Source organism: Microtus oregoni, unplaced genomic scaffold (genome assembly GCF_018167655.1).
Source record: "Microtus oregoni isolate MIOR12 unplaced genomic scaffold, Mior012 000036F_ref0000092, whole genome shotgun sequence".
Classification (NCBI taxonomy): Eukaryota; Metazoa; Chordata; class Mammalia; order Rodentia; family Cricetidae; genus Microtus; species Microtus oregoni.
In genome coordinates, this window is record NW_024543095.1 from 19667760 (window position 1) to 19686749 (window position 18990).

An 18990-nucleotide genomic window follows, 5' to 3' on the forward strand; every position below is an offset into this window, starting at 1 on the left:
CGGGTGTGCTGGAATATGCTGTGGTTTAAGTCAAAGCATGTATCTTAATACCTCGGTCTCTCCATTTACAGACACCACATAAAGCTGACCTTGCTCTTGTTGCCAATGGCTACGTAATTATCTTGGCACAGAAAAGACAGAAGGAGGAAGCTCTCACTGCAATCTGGCCGTGAGGCGTTTTGTGTACATATTATACAGGCGTCAGGAAGCGACCCCAATCCTATGACAGGTCAAAGAGGAACTCCTTCCTATGAATACTAGAGGCACGGCTTTAATTGCATCATCTTTCAGACCTGGGAAAGAAAAGGAGAAGCAGTTCTCTTCCTGAAAGCCTCCGCTTTCTCCTACACAGCAGTGGGCTAACACGACACCAGTCCAGGGAACAACTGTCCCTCTGGCGTGCCTCTTTCACAGTCCCTGAGGAGACAGGTCACACATCCCCTAGGTCCACAAACTCGTCTTCTCGTTTGGCCAGGTCATCTTCACCCCCCAGAGCTTTCCACCCACTGGTGGGTAAGACAGGCTTGGATGAGTGTCGCTGGAGCAGTGCAAACGGGAACAAGGAGGACAAGCGGGCAGAGTTCCTGAGCAGGCACGGTGCCTGTGTGTGCACAGCCTCCTGTCTGTGGGGCTTCGAGTCGATTTTCTCCTGCAAGCTCTGCACTTCCTCCATCATTTCCAAGAGTTTGCTCATAGCAGCCATTCTGCCACCACCCAGGATTTGGGCTTCTGGAATCCAACGTAAGTAGCGCTGGGCCCACACCTTGATTTCTGGCCCCTCGATGTGAGGCAGTAACAACCCATGGTAGTCTGTGGGCTTACTATGCCAGTAGTCATAAAACTCTCGAGAGTTGTCCTGGAACTCATCGGAGGAGTTAATAAGCTTACTAATTCTCTTGCCTAGAAGGTTTTTGATTAAATGATCTGTTTCTTCCCTGAAAAATCCTCTTTTGGGAGATGACTTAGACTGGGTAAGTGGCAAAGAAAGTTGTCGTTGATGCTTTGAAAGAAAACACAAAAGAGAATATCTGGTTAAGAGGCAAGGTGACAACTGTTTTTATAATAATAATAATAATAACAATAACAATAATAACAACAATAAAGAGCAGCAGCATCCTGCTGTGAGCAGTGTCAAGGGACGTCAGAGCTGCCATCTCATGTGTGTCCATTAAAATGGTATAGCACACAGAGAGGGACTTCCTGTTCTTGATGACACTGAGTGATCTATACGCATGATGTGCCATCAACAAATGAAAGAAACCAGGAAACCAGTATGCATAGAAAGGCATACTGGGACAAACTAGTCCTTTTAGCAAGAGGGGTACCAATGGACACAGAGTACTTTAGAGAAACACAGTTAATGATTTCCATCAGTCTTGGGGGCTTTTTGAGACAGAGTCTCTCGCTACATAGCACTGGACAGCCTGGAACCCACTGTGTAAACCAGGCTGGCCTGAAACACTGGGGTCCTCCTGCTTCTCCCTTCCAATCACTGGCATTACAGGTGTGTGCCACCACTCTTAGTGTATCATTTAAAGGGGAAGAAATGTTTCTTTTTGGAGAACTTAAGAACTCTTTACTGCAGTAATATTCTGAACATCTTCAGGTATTAGTACTGACCACCTGGAGATCTTATCCCACAGACAAAACAACCTTTCAGCTTATCAGGCACTCAGTGAGAACTCCAGCTGAAGTCACAGGTCTCTTTCAGACAACAGGCATTGGGAGCAGAGGCAATGGCCAAGAGGAATGGGTTAACTTGGCCAGATATTCTTGACAGGCTGCACACAACAAGAAACATGAGAGCTTCACATTTCGTTCCTGCTTGCTAGCTTTCTCAGTAGCAAAGCAAGGCATTATATTTTGGGGTACACCATGAGAGGGTTATGAAGATAGGTCAGAGGTTGTGGGTTTCATCGATGCCCACAGGAAAAGGTACAAATAAATGTGAGGAGACGCTGTTTTTTGCCAACTGCTCTGCTCCTAAGGTGTTCATTCATACACAGTAGGAGCAGAGAGCCATAAGCAGTAGGTGATGCTTGCAATCCAGTGCTCGGAAGGCTGAGACAGGAGACTGACAGGAGTTTAGGGCTAGCTTGGATTACATAATTTCATGTCAGCCTGAGCCAACAATGTGAGATCTTAACATAAACAAAGGGAAACTAGAGTAAAAGTATTATCTTAAGGCTGACACTCCAGTTTTCAAACATGCTTTTTACTAGTGTGTATCCTTGTAAAAAAAATTTACAAAGAAAGTATTTCCAGATTATGGAAATAAGTAGTAATTTATAATAAGTAAAATATACACACATGCAAAGTTACCCTTAACAGCACAACCCAGAGATGACTAGAATCTGACTCTCCATCCAGAGACAGCAAGGACACCAGACATCAGTGGACTCTCTTCTCCATACTTACCAAGCTGAGTTGGACAGGAATGTGGGACAAAAAAACCCACAAGGGAACCTATGTCACCAAGTGTTGCTTGGTGTTGGAAGCTTCTACCCACACCCCCTCCCATGTGTCCTCTCAGCATGGTATCCCAGCTGGCACCTGGTGTTCACAGGAAGGCTTTCAAATTCCTTGTAGCTCACCTCCAATCCTGTTTCATTTACACAACCTGCAATCCTCCCACCCCTGGCTCACATCAACTGCCACTGGCTCTAGTAGGAGACAGGGAGGACATCAGACAAGGGGTGCTTAGCTGTCTCAGTGGCTCCTTACCCCATAGGCACCCGGTAGTTTTGTGACTCTAGTGCAGGCTGCCACCAGGGGGCATGGCACACCAAAGAAAAGCTCATCTCTGGCTGACGTGCAGCCATCTTGCTCCAGCTGCAGGAAAGGGCCTGAGGACAACTAAGAGGGCAACATGGCAGGCGGGCTAAGTGCTCCGCAGCTGTCACCATCCCCAAGTGCTGGTCTTGGTTCACCTGATCCCAGCTTCCTTAGACTAAGAACCTGTTCCGTGCCTGAATTGACAAGGCTTCCAGGGACTGCGGATCAGGCAGGATAGGAAGGACAGTGGCGAGAAAGACAACGACATGCCTGGACGTGGGTTTGCCATCACCGAGGGCTCTGTCAGACACTGCAGGCCAGGTGACAGAGCTAGGTAATGTTGTTCAAACTGTGTGTCAGTTAGTGAACTTCAGGGTAGAATAGTAAAATCAGGAAGAAGTATCTAAAAGGAAAATAAAGACTTGCTGTTTGTGGTTTAGGGTACAGGCTGGAAAACTCTAGTCCAGGGGCCAATGCTGGGGTGACACTTGTGTAAAACACTGGGCCCACTCTTATCATTTAGGACCACTGTTTTCTGTCACAACAGTAGAGCAGGTAGAGCTGGGAGACAGGGTAGATCTCGATACAAAGCTTGCCACTCTCAGCTTATAGGTTTATTAGGAAAAGTCTTGGGGTTGGAGAGATGGCTCAGTGTTTAAGAGCACTGACTTCCAGTGGATCCAGGTTTGATTCCTAGCACCTACATGGAGGTTCATAACTGACTATAAACCCAATTTCAGGGGCTCTGTGGGCACCAGGCACACATGTAGTTCACAGACATATATGAAATAAAACACACAGACTCATAAAATAAAACAGTAAAAATTTTCTTAAAAAGAAAGAAAAAGTCTTGCTATGAAATATATAAACTGGCATATGTGGAGGAAAGCCTTAGTAATCAATGATTCCTTACTCTACCAGCAATACAGAGACGGGGTAAGAGGCACAATTCCATGAAGCATAACTGTGGCGGCGGCAGCCTCAGTGACATGTCTCATCAGCGCAAAGGCAGATTTGCTGAAGGCACCGCTAATGAGCCCCAAAAACTTGAGCATCACAAACCCCAACTGCACACCGTATTAAGAGGGAACACACCAACAGAGAGATCCATGAAGTAGTGCTTGTCCTTGCATGCATAGGATGGAGGAGCCACTGTTGGTGGGGTGTTAAAACAAGCACATCTTACTTTGAAACGTGATCCTTTCCGCTGGCCCCTGTCCAATTTTGGCTTTTCCACATAGAGAGGGTTTCTGAGCAATGTCTGTGCTTTGGGTTCAAACTGTACTGACCAATCCCACACGGTGAGCAGAGTCAAAGGCTTGCTTTGTGGATTCACACTTTTCCTACCCTGCCAAAACAAGCACAGGTCACCATGGCTCCCAGGAATGGCTGGAAAGCAAACACACATTCTCAGAAACAGGCTCCAGGAAGAGTGCTCGGCTGGGGCTGAGAATGAATGCACACAGGCTGTGTTTCTCAAGGCAGAAGCTCTTGGTGGCGGGGTGAGAAGGGCCCTTATTTCAGTGGTCTAGTGGTCTATGGCAGCTACAAGACTGGGCACTTTCGCAACAACTGCGTGAGTTAACCCCTACTTTCCCAGCTTGACCCTGAGGAAACCGAGGCTCAGAAAACAGAAGTGAACTGTCTGAGTGTATGAAGCTGGCAAGCTACAGGGCTGAACCCCAGGGCTGTGTCACTAAGACGCCAGGTTCCATTGTTTCTGCTTCCCTGTTGAACTTGGCAATTTACCAACTAAAAGTCCGTCCCAAGGCAGGAGAGGGCTAGATGAAGGCATGGAGATTAACAGAGACACTTTACACCTGGAGCACAGGCTGAGCTGAGTGGGGACAAAAGGGCTTTCAGATGTAAAACCAAAACCCTGGAGTCCATTCTTTTCCCAGAATAACTCTAGGCTTGAAGGTAATAAAGAGAGGGCATCTGGTCTACCTTCAAAAAAAATAACTTTTAATTTGTCTCCATTCCCAAACTCCAATCTTAAATATTTACTATATGATCTTGGGCTAGATGATTACTGCGTTTCAGCTTCCTCAGGGATAACAATATATAACTACAGTGTGCTGCAAGGACTAAATCCGTCCCCAGGTAGGAATAGCTGGGAATCACTTGAAGCAATGTTTGGCGCATAACCAGTATTGAATACTGTTATGAATCAGAGCCACTGTTATGAATCGAGTTTGTAAGATGCAGTTTCTTTGGCCCAGGGGTCTCTAAAAGGGACTCTTACCATGTTAGTATCTTTTTGATGAGGCGAATTGAAGAAGAAGGTGCTGAAAATAGGTATATATAAGCTATCTGACAAAACAGTCAGAAAAGTCTCTGTGAACTCAAATGCTGGGGGGTACTGGTGCACCAGCTGCCAGACACAATCTAAGAAAAGCAGGAACACGGGGACCTATGTGGAAACAAAATACATCATTTAGGAAGCCTAGGCCCAGCATGAACTGTCCTGAGCTCACTGAACAGTCATCAGGAGCTTCTGAGCCCTGCCCCTCTGGGAAACAAACAATAGACAATCCTTTCCAAGCGATGAGCATTCTCAGGGGAGACCACCTCCCTGTGGGTTAGCAGTTCCTACTGTGTCAAAGACAAGTATCTAAAACCACAGAAGGATGTGAACTAACACATGAGTGCCTGCAATCAGCTTTGGTGATAGGGAACACTAAACACAAATCAAATGAATTCCATTCTTCTACACAGTATTCTGCTGCAAAAACAGGATTTAGTGATGACTGCCATTTTACACTTTGTCAATAAAATGGGAGTATTTATCTCTGCCCCGTGACAACAGGCAAGGTTGGTTCTGGAGACTACTCAGGGGCAAGTCTTTGCTGGCAGTTTCTCTGTTGTGCTACCACTTCATGGAACTTTCTTCTCGATCCACCAGTGGTCCTCTAACAGGGTAAGGCAACAATGTGATAGTGTCCACCTTCTACAAGAGTAGAGACGCAGGCCTCACATGGAGCTGGTAGGACAGCAGTAAGAACTATTGGACAAAAGGCCAGCTCAACATCAGTAACATCGTTAAGTCCCACCAGCTAGCTCTCCAGAACCGCATGTTGGTTCTGAGAGGCTTCACAGCACATATTATGGGCAACATCGCTAAACAAAATGTAAAACCTCACTGTACAGTAACCTGGGATTATGTGTGCTGAGTGAACACCTTCTACTGACTTCTTTCCTAACTAGATACGGAGTCTGTCAGTCTTTCTTTCTCAAGACATGCAAAAGTACATCTTTCCAAAGACCTCTCTGTTTATCAAAGTATGGAAATCACATTAGCCTTTCAACCTACTTCCTCCAAGTCCCTTTCAAGACTGAGAGACGGTGGTTTCTCTTAAGTTTGATAACATACAGAAGAGCACAGGTTTGGCCTGAAAGAACTAGCAGGCATAGTGACAGAGGCCTGAGGCTCTCCAGGAACCTGTCAAGCCCCGAGGAGCAGAAGCCACAGGCTTTCTATTCACACAGCATGCTGGGCCAAGCTATGCTGCATCACAGACATGCTGATTAGAGATCCAGAATAAGAAAAGTCACAATTCACATTATTGGCATGTGTTCATTCTATAGATGATTTAATTAAATAAAGTTGGTTCCATTTTTCTTTCACGAGTTATCAGAGAGAACCAAGGAGTTTATATTGGTGTTGCCTAAAAAAGCACACCACACTCTAGAGATGAGCTAAATGTTAACTAAGACTGGGGGTGTGGCTCTGTACTTGCCTAGTACCATTGAAACCCTGGGGTCCACATCCAGCATTGCACAAAACTGGTTGTGGTGTTATAGGCCTATAATGTCAGTGCCTGGGAGGTGGAAGCAGAAGGATTAAACTTCAAGTTCATCCTTGGCTGCAGAATGAGTTGAGACCAGCCTGGGATACACAAGCCCTTGCCTAAAATTAAATCAAATCAAAACATAAAACAACTCCCAGATCTGAGACACTGAGCCATTCATCTAAAGAGAAGCAAGCTGGGTGTGGTAGTGCATGCATGTAATCCCAGCTACTTGGGATGATGAGATGGAAGGTTGAGTTCCAGGACAACCAATATAATATTTGGCAATATAACCAAACACCCTTGCCCAAACAACACAGCAATGATACCCAAAAAGAAACAGAAGAGGCTGTGACTCAGGGCACACTTCTCTTGGCACTACAAAGGCTCTAACAATGGATGGCACCAGCACAAGGAAAATTTAGTGTTAAGCGTACTTCCTGTGGCAAATTTAGACACCAAACATCACCAACTACAAAGTTTAATTTAGCCAAGATTTGAAGGATTTTTTTCTTCCTGAGTTATTTTGTAAATAAGTGTTACAAAACCATATTTCTCTTAGTATGAAACGTATATACAGCCTTACTCTACACAATTAGAAGACTCTGAACACACTTATTGATATCCTTTCTGTCCTGGGGAGGATTTCCATATTGTTTACAGCATTCAAAGCATCTGCGATGAGCTGACCAGTTTGCTGATGTCTGTCAAGTATGCACTTGAGAAGCTTCTATGAGAGGACAGTGACCAGATGAGAGGGAACCCTTCTCCCTAGGACTGCAACAGTCTGCAGTGAGGGCACTCACCTCCTCTTTGTCATTCTGGTGGAGATGGTTACAGCGATCCAAGAAAGAGTGGCAACCCATAACCCATTCCTTTTGGATGAGGCTCTGGAACCCAGTCCTGGTTCGACAGTGGGGGTCCATCATCACTTGCACCAGAGAGGAGAGGAGGCAGCAGAGGTCAGACGCGTTCTCTTCTAGAAGGGCCCAGCAAGAGCACCAAGGAGAAAGACATGGTGTTACCAAGAGGCAGTGCTCTCACCTACACAGCTAAGAGCAGGGTTCCCCACACCAAGGTCTATCTTACTTCCTATAGACAAGGGCCAACCAGGGAGATATAAACTGCTTCTGGCTTGTTAGGACAGTTCCAGCACATGGTAGTGTGCTAAGCAGAGATCTGCTTACTGAACAAATGGAGCACTGAAAACTCCACTTTTAGCACACGGCATCCACAGGTACCATAAAGGAGTAGCTAGCAACATTGATGGTCCGCCTGACTGCAGATGAAGTCCATTGCATTTCTTTCCTGGGGAGAAAGCCTGAGTCACTGCTCACTGCTCCGGACTCAGAACCCTTTCTTCTACTTCCTGTCCTTCATGGGCTGCTTTGCATCAAATGACTGGTTCAGTCACAAGACTCTTTTCTGTTCTGTCTGAGGAGCACAGAGGTGCCTGCTTCTCCTTGCCAAGCCTACAGGAGGAATTCTTCTTGATAATCCTCCATGTGACCACCTGGAGTGCACTTCATAAAACCCACAAAGCCCAAGTCCTTTCACAGACTTACCTAACACTTCTGATTTAGAGCAATGGCAAACAAACAGCCACAGTCATGTATTCTTCTTAGAGTATGAAGATGCTAAAGTCAGGTCTACATTTCCCATGGCTTTCTCTTTATCCCCCACACCATTCAAAAAGGTGCAATTCATATTGCCTTTTTTTTTGTTTGTTTGTTTGTTTTTGAGACAGGGTTTCTCTGTAGCTTTGGAGCCTATCCTGGAACTAGCTCTTGTAGACCAGGCTGGTCTCAAACTCAGAGATCTGCCTGCCTCTGTCACCCCACCCCAAGTGCTGGGATTAAAGGCATGCGCCACCATGCCTGGCTCAAAATGCTTTTTTAAAAAATGTTCTCCAGCAATGGAGGCCGTACCCTGAGGGTTAGAGAACTAGAACTATACTCATGCTGCAAGCACCCTCTCTTCCTGTGCCCTAGAATATTACAATGTACTAGAGCTATACTCATGCTGCAAGCACCTTCTCTTCCTGTGCCCTAGAATATCACAATGCACTAGAGCTCAGGCTTGCACTCCTCCACAACAAACAGAACGACCTATACAAGGGTTTGTGGATGGATGGATGTGTGTGAGTGCGCGTGTGCATGTGGAGGTCAGCCTGGAGGACATACTGGCCTGCAGCTCAGGAGTGGGCTTGCCTTCTTGTCCACTGAGTGCCAGTGGTCCTGTCTCCTCTCCCACGGGGCTGGGCTTACAAGTCCATGCTACCATGCCCCTTCTGTCTTTAATGAAGGTTCTGGAGACCTAACTCATCTCTGCACCTGCCCTCTAATGCTGACAGGACAGCCCATCTGGAAGGCAATCTTCCTCTTCATCCGAAGGTGCTGGTGCTACACCCTAGGGGACAGCAGTGAGGCTAGAACACGAGACTGCAGAAGACAGGTCAAGACGCCAAAGGGGTGGGACATTTCACTTCCACCAGAACCAGACTTCACAGTGCACAGCTCCGTGGTTGGTGGATCTGTTCTGGGCTCTCACACCTCTCAGATCTCATCCCTCTTTACGAGCTATTCAGAATTCCAGTAATATTTTTCTTGTGTCTTTATGAATAGTTTTAAGGTAATGCTCCCATTGTTTGTAAGCGTCTAGAAGGAAAAGCATAGAGCTCTGTTCACACAAGGTGCTCAGTAAGAGCACTCAGTACTAAGCTGGTGAGCTAGCACCAGGTGATCCAGAAGTCATGAGAAGGAACATTTTTTTCCAATTTGCTCTTAGGAGCTACAATAAGAGAAGCATCACGGATGTGATGAACACCAGGGGCAGAATCCAGGAGACGATCCACTCAATATGGAGCATCAGGCTAGAAACCTCAGGTCCTCTACAAAGCAGGCCAGGATGGCGACACATCTGTAGTTCCAGATTCTTGTGAGGCTCACTTAAGCCCAGGAATTTGAAGCCAGCCTGGGCAACACAGTGAGGACGCACCCCCCCACCCCAAAAACAAACTGAACTAAGATCTAAAGAACAGGTAACGCTTCAGCTCCTATCTAAGCACTCACAACAGCTCTGCTGCAGGGGGCTGATGGGGTTTTTACAGACTGTGTGATGCCAGAGCACAGCAAATACCCCAATGAGGAGAGGAAAGCCACGGTCCAACACTGCACTTCCCATGGCAACTGCACAAAGCTGTCCACACACGGGCAAGAACTCTATGCATCTGCAGGTCTCCTGTGCAAAGGGCATCCCAGAGACTGCTGGGTAAAGACACCAAACAATTCTGTCTTGGGCTGTGAGTGGGTCTGCAAGGTCCAAGTGAAAAGATTTTGTTTGAAACTGTAACAGTGAAATCTGAGGCAAAGAATTAGGAGCTAAAAAAATGAAGAGAGAGAAGAAACAAATCGATGCCATAAGTTATAGCTACAAAACAAAAGTTGACTCTCAGCCCAGCACTTGGAAGGCAGATGCAGGTGGATCTCTGTGAGTTTGAGGCCAGCCTGGTCTACAAAGCTCATTCCAGGACAGCCACAGTTGTTACTCAGAGAACCTTATCTCAAAAAACCAAGGGAAAAAAAAGTTGACTCCCAGTGAACGAAGTCACCCATGTGCTTTCTTACCCAAGAGCAGAACATTCATATTCTGTGCTTCCAGGCATTCTGTAATCTCTATTGCTTTCTTCAGGCAGCGTCTAAACATGGAAGAGAGATGAGAACAGGAGCCTTAGTTCTGGAGCTTGTCCTATAGACAAGTTTAGAGGCAGTGTGAATTGTTTTCAGTTTTCTTGTATTTCTTCATGCTAAAAGGCTAGAAAAGGAAATAATAACTACTTACTGATACTCACCTACCTATAAAAAATTATGGATATATAAGAGCACACACACACACTAAAGGAAAAGAAGGATCCTAGATACCCACACCTCCACACACACTACACCAACACTCACACTAGTCAAAACACAGAAGCAACCTAAGAGTTCACTGACAGAGTATAAATTTATGAGTACATGAGAGCTCATTGACAAACTGAGTACAAATTTATGTGTGCATTCGTGTGCATGTTGGAATATTATTCAGCAGTACAAATGATGGCCACTGTGATTGCAGCAATATGAAAATCCCAGTACTTGGGAGCTGAGACTAGCCTGGCTATGAAGAGACCCTATCTTTAAAAAAAAAAAAAGGTTGATGAATATAAGAGAGAACACGCAGGTTGGATGGGAAGAGTTGCCTTTCCTCAGGTGCAGCACAGGCTGAGTAGTCCCTGGCCCACATCTGTTCTGTAGCTGCCTCTGCTGTGTCCTTTAGTTAATGGCAGCTGAGAGGAGCTGTGAGTTAGAAAATGCAATATAACTCTTCTGAGACTCAGTTCTAAACCAAAATGATGCATTGACATTAAGAATAAGAAATAAAAAAACATAAAGTTCAGGATAACATCCAGTGAGAAGTCAGTGTCCTTCCCACTGGGAGGCCAGCACTGCCATCTCCGTTAGTTTTGAACGGTCACAGTTTTTCCTGTAGTCTCAGACTGTCTTCCTTATAGACTGTACTTCTTTGTAAGCAGGGAGAGTGCTGGACATTCTTATCAAATGTACAAAGAAATTATAAACAGAAATCATAAAATGCAGTCCAACCCAGTGGGAGGAAGGGACAGGCAGATCTTGAGTTCCAGGACAGCCAGGGCAACACAGAGAAACCCTGGGGGTAGGGACAAGGGTGCAACCCAACCCTGAACTAAACATAAGATCTCAGAATAATTAACCGTGACAGACTAGGGATCTGTCAATTCCTCCACAATTCAGAATTAGAAAACTGTACAAAACAACGGGTTAAAATACCTGATTATATCAAGCCAGCTGCTGCTTTCTAAGAGAGAAAACCACTTTATATCTGTGTCCCAGAATTCTGTACTGTTATCTGTAAACAGAAAAAAAGGGGGAGAGACTTCAGGTTATTGTCCACAGCCACACCTGCCAGAGCATGATGCTACAGCACAGCCACGATACCCCAGGCTGTACAACTCAGGGGTTCCAATTGCATGAAATAAAACACAACTGTAGAATCACAGTCCTGGGTCAAACAGTAAAATCATCTACTTCAAATGTACCTTACAATGTCTATCACATTGTGGTTAGAGGTGTACATGGTGTTTCTGTTTCCCAAGGGAAAACAGCTTTCTCTATCAGCTATCTTTATCACAGTACCAGCAGTCAGTATACGCAATGAAAAGTCAATGTCAGCTGAACAAACCCTAAAATAGTAAAGAATGTGCTAGGCTAAGGAGTCAAAGTTAGGAAAAGCCATCTCTAACATGTCAAACCCAGAGGACAGGCTGGTTTAAGAATGGGAAGAATTCGGGCTGGAGAGATGGCTCAGTGGTTAAGAGCATTGCCTGCTCTTCCAAAGGTCCTGAGTTCAATTCCCGGCAACCACATGGTGGCTCACAACCATCTGTAAAGAGGTCTGGTACCCTCTTCTGGCTTGCAGACATACACACAGACAGAATATTGTATACTAAATAAATATTTAAAAAAAAAAAAAGAATGGGAAGAATTCAACTGGGCCTGGTGGTCCTTTAATCTCAGCACTTAGGAGGCAGAGGCAGACAGATCTCTGAGTTTTAGGCCAGTCTGGTCTACAGAGCGAGTTCCAAGGCAGCCAGGGCTATACATATAGAAATGCTGTCTTGAAAAACCAAAACTGGAAAAAAAAAAATCAACAGGCTACTAAGAATGACTAAGTCAGTCAGGATTTCAGTTGTTACTAATAGGCTGGGAGGGAAGACAAATGTGGCTGGGGTGAGGTGGGGTCTGGAGTGGCTGGAATGTTTTTACATTTATTAACAAAATTGTTTTGCACTATAAGAAACTGTACATGACCAACGAGGACTAAATCAAAGTATTCCCAGTTTGGGAGAAAAGTCAACCAGAGAAAACCAACAAATATTCTACATTATAAATGAAGGTCACTGGCTTCAGGTACTCCACAGTTCAAAACCTTAGAGAGAAGCTAAGATGTTCACCATGAAAGGTGGCATGCAGGGGAAGGTGAGAGGAAGGAAATGGTTATGTGACCATTGCCACAGAGGCCCCGGTGAGAGCCTGGGGACCTGGGCAGGATCAGTACCAGAGAGATAGTTGGTGCCTTGGGCTTCTCCCTATAGCCTGACACTGCTTGTCAATAACCCTGGGCTGAGGGTCCCTGCCCACCGCCATTAGCCTTCCCATTGGACAGAAAGATTTCGCGATTCTCACCTATCAGAAACAGCTGCTTAAATTTACAGTATGCATTCTGGATTTCCTGCAGGGACAGGAAGTTGCTTGATAAATCTTCGGTTTTAACAATTTCATAGGGTGGCCTGTGAATGGTCTTGTAAATTCTAGGTGTCAAAAAGTAACATGAAAAAAAAAAAGTAACATGAGGTTAGAAGAGCAAACATCAATTCGAATAGCATGTTAGTCCTGAGCATGTGCCACAAGCCACAAGCTGCAGTGTTAAGGGCCCTGCAGCTATCACCTCATTTAATCCTCATTTAGAGAGCCAGCAGATGGGGAAATGGAGGACGTGTCAAGTCAAAGCAATTTAATTACATAACCTATTCCTTTTGTTGTTTTAAGCTATCTACTTTGAATTTATCAAATTTATTTTTGAGGAGCTGGAGAGAAGGCTCAGTAGTTAAGAGAACTGGCTGCTCCTCTGGAACAGCTGGGTTCAGCCCACAGAGGCTCACAATTATCTATAATTCCAGTCCCAGGGAATGGGGCAGACATACACACAGGCAAAACACCCATACACATAAAAGTAGTAGATAGAGAGATGATAGATAGTTAGATAGATAGACAGACAGATAGATAGATAGATAGACTATTTTGAGAAACTTCTACTCCATATAATAGCAGAACAGTATAGTAACACCCCATGACCTCTGTTTGACAGCTGCTAATGTTACAGCCATCATGCCCTCCCCCACCCTCTGCCCGATACTTCTGTGAATCTCTGCAGAGCAGCTGGCCTTCCTAATGATTATACTGGTTTCCTGTAAGGTGACTACAGTGAGTGCTGTTCTCAGATTCCTCCAACAGAAAGCTACCAGCAGGGAAGCAGAATGGACACGTAGTAAGAACTGTACTTATTCCCTGCTTTTCAGAGAACAGGAGCTAAGGACCCAGAACAAAGTGTGGAATGAGTACTGACCCGTCCAAGAAGTTCTTCTGGATCTGCAGAGCACCATCGTCCTGCTCTTTGGGCAGTGCTGACATTTTCAAAAGGGCGCTTCCATTGTGGCAGGACCAACACCAGATCTACAGAGAGGAAAGGGAAAATGTCAGATAGACTGTTCAAAATCCAACAGGGAGCAGATGAGCTTAGCATTTACGTTCAGACAGAAATGTTTATAGCTTTAAAACGAAGTGGCTGGACACAGTCAACAACAAAGATTTAGTCTTAAAAAAGAAAAAACAAAAACGAAAACAGGACTCGGCGTCAGATTCAGCATTGCCCACAGTCTCACATGTACCTTCACTTGGCTTAGAGCTGGTCACTTAGCTGGTGACAGCAGCCCTGTTACTGTGACTACCACTGGGGCATCAACTACCACAGCAGTGCAGCTTTATATGCCAGCCGTTTTGCAGGAATTAAACTCACTAAATTCTCATGGTCACTTCAAGCAAAGGGGGTGATGGGGAAGGGGGAACGACTGACTGTCCTGTGGCAGATGTGTCAGCTCTATCCTGTATGATATCTTACTGCTGTCTGTGCATACACCACGGAAGATGCTGGAACATATAACTGTGGCAGGTTAGGGAACATGGCTTCCTAAAACTCCTAACAAGTGTCGCTAGCTCTTCTTTTCACCTCACTTTTTTCCCCCCTCAAGACAGGGTTACTCTGAGTAGCTTTTGGAGCCTGTCCTTGGAACTTGCTCAGTAAACCAGGCTGGCCTTGAACTCACAGAGATCTGCCTGCCACTGCCTCCTGAGTGCTAGGATTAAAGACCACCACCAGGAGGCTCTTTACTTTTCAGGAGACTGTTTCCTATGTCTCAGTTCCAAAGTCTGGTGAAAATATGCTATATCTTAATTTCCCATGTGGTAGGGATGGAGGAGGAGCCTATCCCCACATGTGTAGATAATCCTTTTTTTTCTTCCCACAGACCACACCACAACCTCTTAAAGCTGAAGGTAGAAACCCTCATTTTCATTCGTCACAAGTGTGCTTTTCCAAGTGTACTATGCACTGTCCTGAGACCCGAGACCCTTATGGGTGGCCTGCAATACCACAACCATTTTCCACTGTGGGACATGCACTGGCAGCACAGTAGCTGTGGCTGGTGAACCTGCCAGTGGTTCAGCACCAGTCCAGGCACGCTACCCAACTACACAGTTTGCTAATTAGTTTCCACTAGTAAGAACAGTCCAATTCACTCAAGAATGTTCTTGAACAGAAGGTTAAAAATGACAGATTTTAGGGCCCAAGCGATAGCTTGGTAGGTAAAATACTTGTTGGGCAAGCCTGATGACCAGAGTTCAATCCCCAGATGACGAGCAAAGGTGGAAGGAGAAAATCAACTCCACAAAGCTGTTCCCTGCCTTCACACATGTACTGCAGCATCCATGTCCTTGGCCCCCACTAATAATAAATTTTTAAATGATCAATTTTATAACCTTGACTATGATATATCACAAAGGGTCTGTCCTATGAGATAAGAGTGCCTTTACAAAAACTGTGCATGTTTAGACTTTAGAGGACTAGCTCTTATGGTATTGGAGGGAGCTAGGCAAGCTGCCACATAGAAAAGCAGCCGCCAGCCCATCTAACTGTGATGCCTACAGACCAGAAAAGGACCAGCCAGAGGACAGTATCAATGATGCAACTTGGCACTTTTAACTTGGGGGTAAACAACAGCTACTTCATTGGACTTGTATTCTAAATACTTATCCGTATGTCCATAGGTAAGTATAACTCTCACCCCTCATCAAAGAAGCCTCTTTTTACAGCAAATGTTGACCATGACAGAGATCACAGCTGGTCAAATGTAGAAAACAAGTGAAAGAAATCTGGGGTGTCCAACTCTAACTGATACATGCACAAAGGTGGAAAGGTTTTAAGAACCAGAGGATCAGGACACCTGCTGGGAAACAGCTGTGCCCAGGAAACCTCAATAGTATGAGTAAGACACCTGCATAACAAGAATACCAGCTGACATGCCAATGTGGGCGGGTAAAACCCACATCTAGGCCCTGCCCTAGGGAACAGCTCTGTGCAATCAACTGAGAAAGTGAGAAAGGGGGAAAGGGTTTCCAAGGATGATCCCCTGATGAGTTATCTAATTTCAAGTGGTCAGCCACCAACACATGTTACATACAAGAAACACTAAATGGACTTAGTAGGTTATGTGTGTATGTATATACATATATGCACACACACATGTAAAAACAATAAAGAAAGGTCATAACTTTAGGAGTAGGGAGGGACATGGCAAGAGTTGAGAGGAGAGAAGGAAATGATGCAAATACAGTGCTTCTGGAATAAACCTCAAAAAATTAGATTTCTAACAAAACTTAAAATTTGAATAAAGTGAGTTTATCAATTCACAAAAAGCAATTTACAAAATGTTGCCAATGACAAAACAAAATGAGGTTTAAAACAAAAACTGTGGAAAACTAGTACCTGACATTACTTGAACAGCTTCTCATCATCACTCTTCTTGTAAGAGAACGGTATTAATGTGTCAATTTAGATGTGTAACCATGGACCAGCATTTTCCAAATGTGTAATAGAACAAAATGCATTCTCTAATTTTTTTCAAAGTATGAGAGACTGGGGGACTTTAATGACAGGTTCTTGGGACCTTTGTAAAACTGTCATTTGCACTGTCAAATAATATTCTCAGTCCAGCTACTAACTATGCCTTCCGTTCCAAATGCACAAGCCTGAAGCTGAAGCTTCACTGTGTTCTTTAACTGATCCTCAGCATACCACAAAAGACTGAATAAAGCCAGGCGGTCGTGGCGCACGCCTTTAATGCCAGCAGAGGCAGGCGGATCTCTGGGAGTTCGAGGCCAGCCTGGTCTACAAGAGCTAGTTCCAGGACAGGCTCCAAAACCACAGAGAAACCCTGTCTCGAAAAACCAAAAAAAAAAAAAAAAAAAAAAAAAAGACTGAATAAAAGAATCCAGCTGGCATCTATTTCCAAAATGCTAAATAGTGCTGTTCCATTTTACTATTTTGGATGGCTATTTTCCATAAAAGGATGTTACTTATGCTAACACATGTTACTTAAAATTTTCATTAAGATTTAGTTTGAAAAAAATTAATAGGGTCTCATTCTATAGCCTATGTTGTCCTTAAACTCACAGCAAGCCTCCTGCCTCAGCCTCCTGAAAGTGGAGATTATAGGCATGAGATATTACAGTTAGTTTCAACTAGAGTTTCTTTCTTTTGGGGATGGGAGGGCCGGTTTCGAGACAAGGTTTCTCTGTGTAGTCCTGGCTGTCCAGGAACTCATTCTGTAGACCAGGCTGGCCTTGAATTCATAGAGATCCACCTGCCTCTGCTTCCTGAGTGCTAGGATTAAAGGTATGCATCACCACCACCCAGCCTCAACTGAAATTTCTAATACTACACAACTACATAAACAAAAACTCTTTCACAGGCTCACTCATTTTAGGAGTGTAAAGGTAAGTACATGAACTGCAGCTGTCAACCGAAGGCTGGAAACTGGTGGGATCTGATCCAGCCATCCCCCAAAGACACATTTTTTGAAACTCTCGACTTAGCTACGGCTAGCTGGAGATCAGGAAAATCACACAGAAATCTGTACTTCTGGCTTCCTCTGAAAACGTTCAGTCACCTGGCACTATTTAGCCAACAGTGTTAGAGGCTGGGGCTGCAGAGCTGCCCTCCTAGGCCAGGCGTTCAGACTCTGTCCCACCTCAAGGGCCACACTCTTTACCTACCCAGCTCCATGGGCTCTGGGTATGTGACGGAGCTTCATCATGTTGGCTCACATTCAAGATTCTTCTGGCAAGCCAGCCTGTGTACTGCACAGCACGGCCTTGTAATTTTCATTTCTTTCTAAAGTCCCATAGGTTAGGTAACTCCCAGTCAACAGCTAGAAACAGGGGTGTCATCTAGTTTTGTTTTATTTGATCAATGACATACTATATAGCCTGTTCTGTGAAAATTAAGGTGTGTTTCATGATGTCTCTAGCAGAAAATTCAACATGCCCATATCAAGATAACAGAGCTAGCTAGCCAAAATAAATTAAATTCCACTATATGTAGTGTCAGTTTGGTTCAAACGAGTTAGGTGTCAAAGCAGATGGGTCTATTATCCTCATGAAGCTTTTCAATGTCTTCTATCTAATATTACAAGAGCATTTGTGATGACTTGTCCTAGACTTGTCCTAGGGAGCCTCGAGTTCAGGAGGTGTTTCTGGATTGCTCATAGACCATGGACAACCTCTGGAGCACCACTGCTAGGATGGCCGAGAGCTGCTGATGTCCCCTTTCCCAGGGTCCCGGATGCACTTACTGGTATGCCATGGCCCTGGAAACGCCGCACATCCTCTTCGAGTAGGGGACCAGGGACAACAAAGTATGCGGGCAACCTAGAAGAAAGAGGTGGCATCAACTGTAACCAAGTCTTTTTCTGTCCCACCAGCCAGTTCCCAAATAATGACACAGAGACTTATTATTATGAAAGCTCTGCCTATAGCTTAGGCTTGTCTCAACTAGCTCTTATAACTTAAATTAACCCATTTATATTAATCTACATTCTATCATGTGGTACTACCTCTCTTTCACTTTATACCTACCTCCTGTTTCCTCTCCCTGCCTCCTGGTTTCTCCTGCATGCTTAGATTCCTCCTCCTCTTTCTCTTTTTCCCCCAGAAATCCTGCCTATCCCTCCTACCTAGCTACTGGCCATTAGCTTTTTATTAAATCAGTCACAGCAATACATCTTCACATAAGAGATGTAAAGTTTATAAGACTGAGAAACATAAAAGCTTAAGTTGTTTATCTAAAAAGATGTTTTTAGTATGGTTATACAAGTTATGATAAAAAGTGGTTTGGGTATAAAACTTTGGACTCACTAAAATAGATTAGATAAAGCCGGGCAGTGGTGGCGCACGCCTTTAATCCCAGCACCTAGAAGGCAGAGGCAGGCTGATCTCTGTGAGTTCGAGGTCAGCCTGGTCTACAGAGTGAGTTCCAAGACAGCCCCCCCCCCCAAAAAAAAACCAAAGATGAAATGCCACCCCTCTTCAGCAACATGAGGAAGATGAGGGGTGTGGGTACAGCCCTGCAACAAAGCCCCTGCCTAGCATGCACAAGGCTGAAGGTTTGATCTTCAGCACCGAAAAAAGGCAGAGATTGGAAATTGTGATATCTAAAAGTATATGAAGTCCAAAAA

General features: G+C 44.8%; 1 protein-coding gene across 2 annotated transcripts in view; it reads right to left on the reverse strand.

Moving 5' to 3' along the window:
• Positions 1 to 249: 249 nt before the first annotated feature.
• Mtmr12 (myotubularin related protein 12) overlaps positions 250 to 18990 on the reverse strand; it is a 64524-nt gene continuing 45783 nt past the window's right edge. For both annotated transcript variants that reach the window (XM_041631076.1, XM_041631077.1), the window contains exons 8-16: positions 18109 to 18184; positions 13767 to 13873; positions 12827 to 12951; positions 11411 to 11489; positions 10193 to 10263; positions 7373 to 7545; positions 5021 to 5188; positions 3962 to 4123; positions 250 to 1000 (exon numbers count right to left, since the gene is read on the reverse strand). In XM_041631076.1, the coding sequence (XP_041487010.1) occupies positions 431 to 1000; positions 3962 to 4123; positions 5021 to 5188; positions 7373 to 7545; positions 10193 to 10263; positions 11411 to 11489; positions 12827 to 12951; positions 13767 to 13873; positions 18109 to 18184 (1531 nt within the window). In that variant the 3' untranslated portion in view covers positions 250 to 430. The remainder of the gene's footprint in view (positions 1001 to 3961; positions 4124 to 5020; positions 5189 to 7372; positions 7546 to 10192; positions 10264 to 11410; positions 11490 to 12826; positions 12952 to 13766; positions 13874 to 18108; positions 18185 to 18990) is intronic.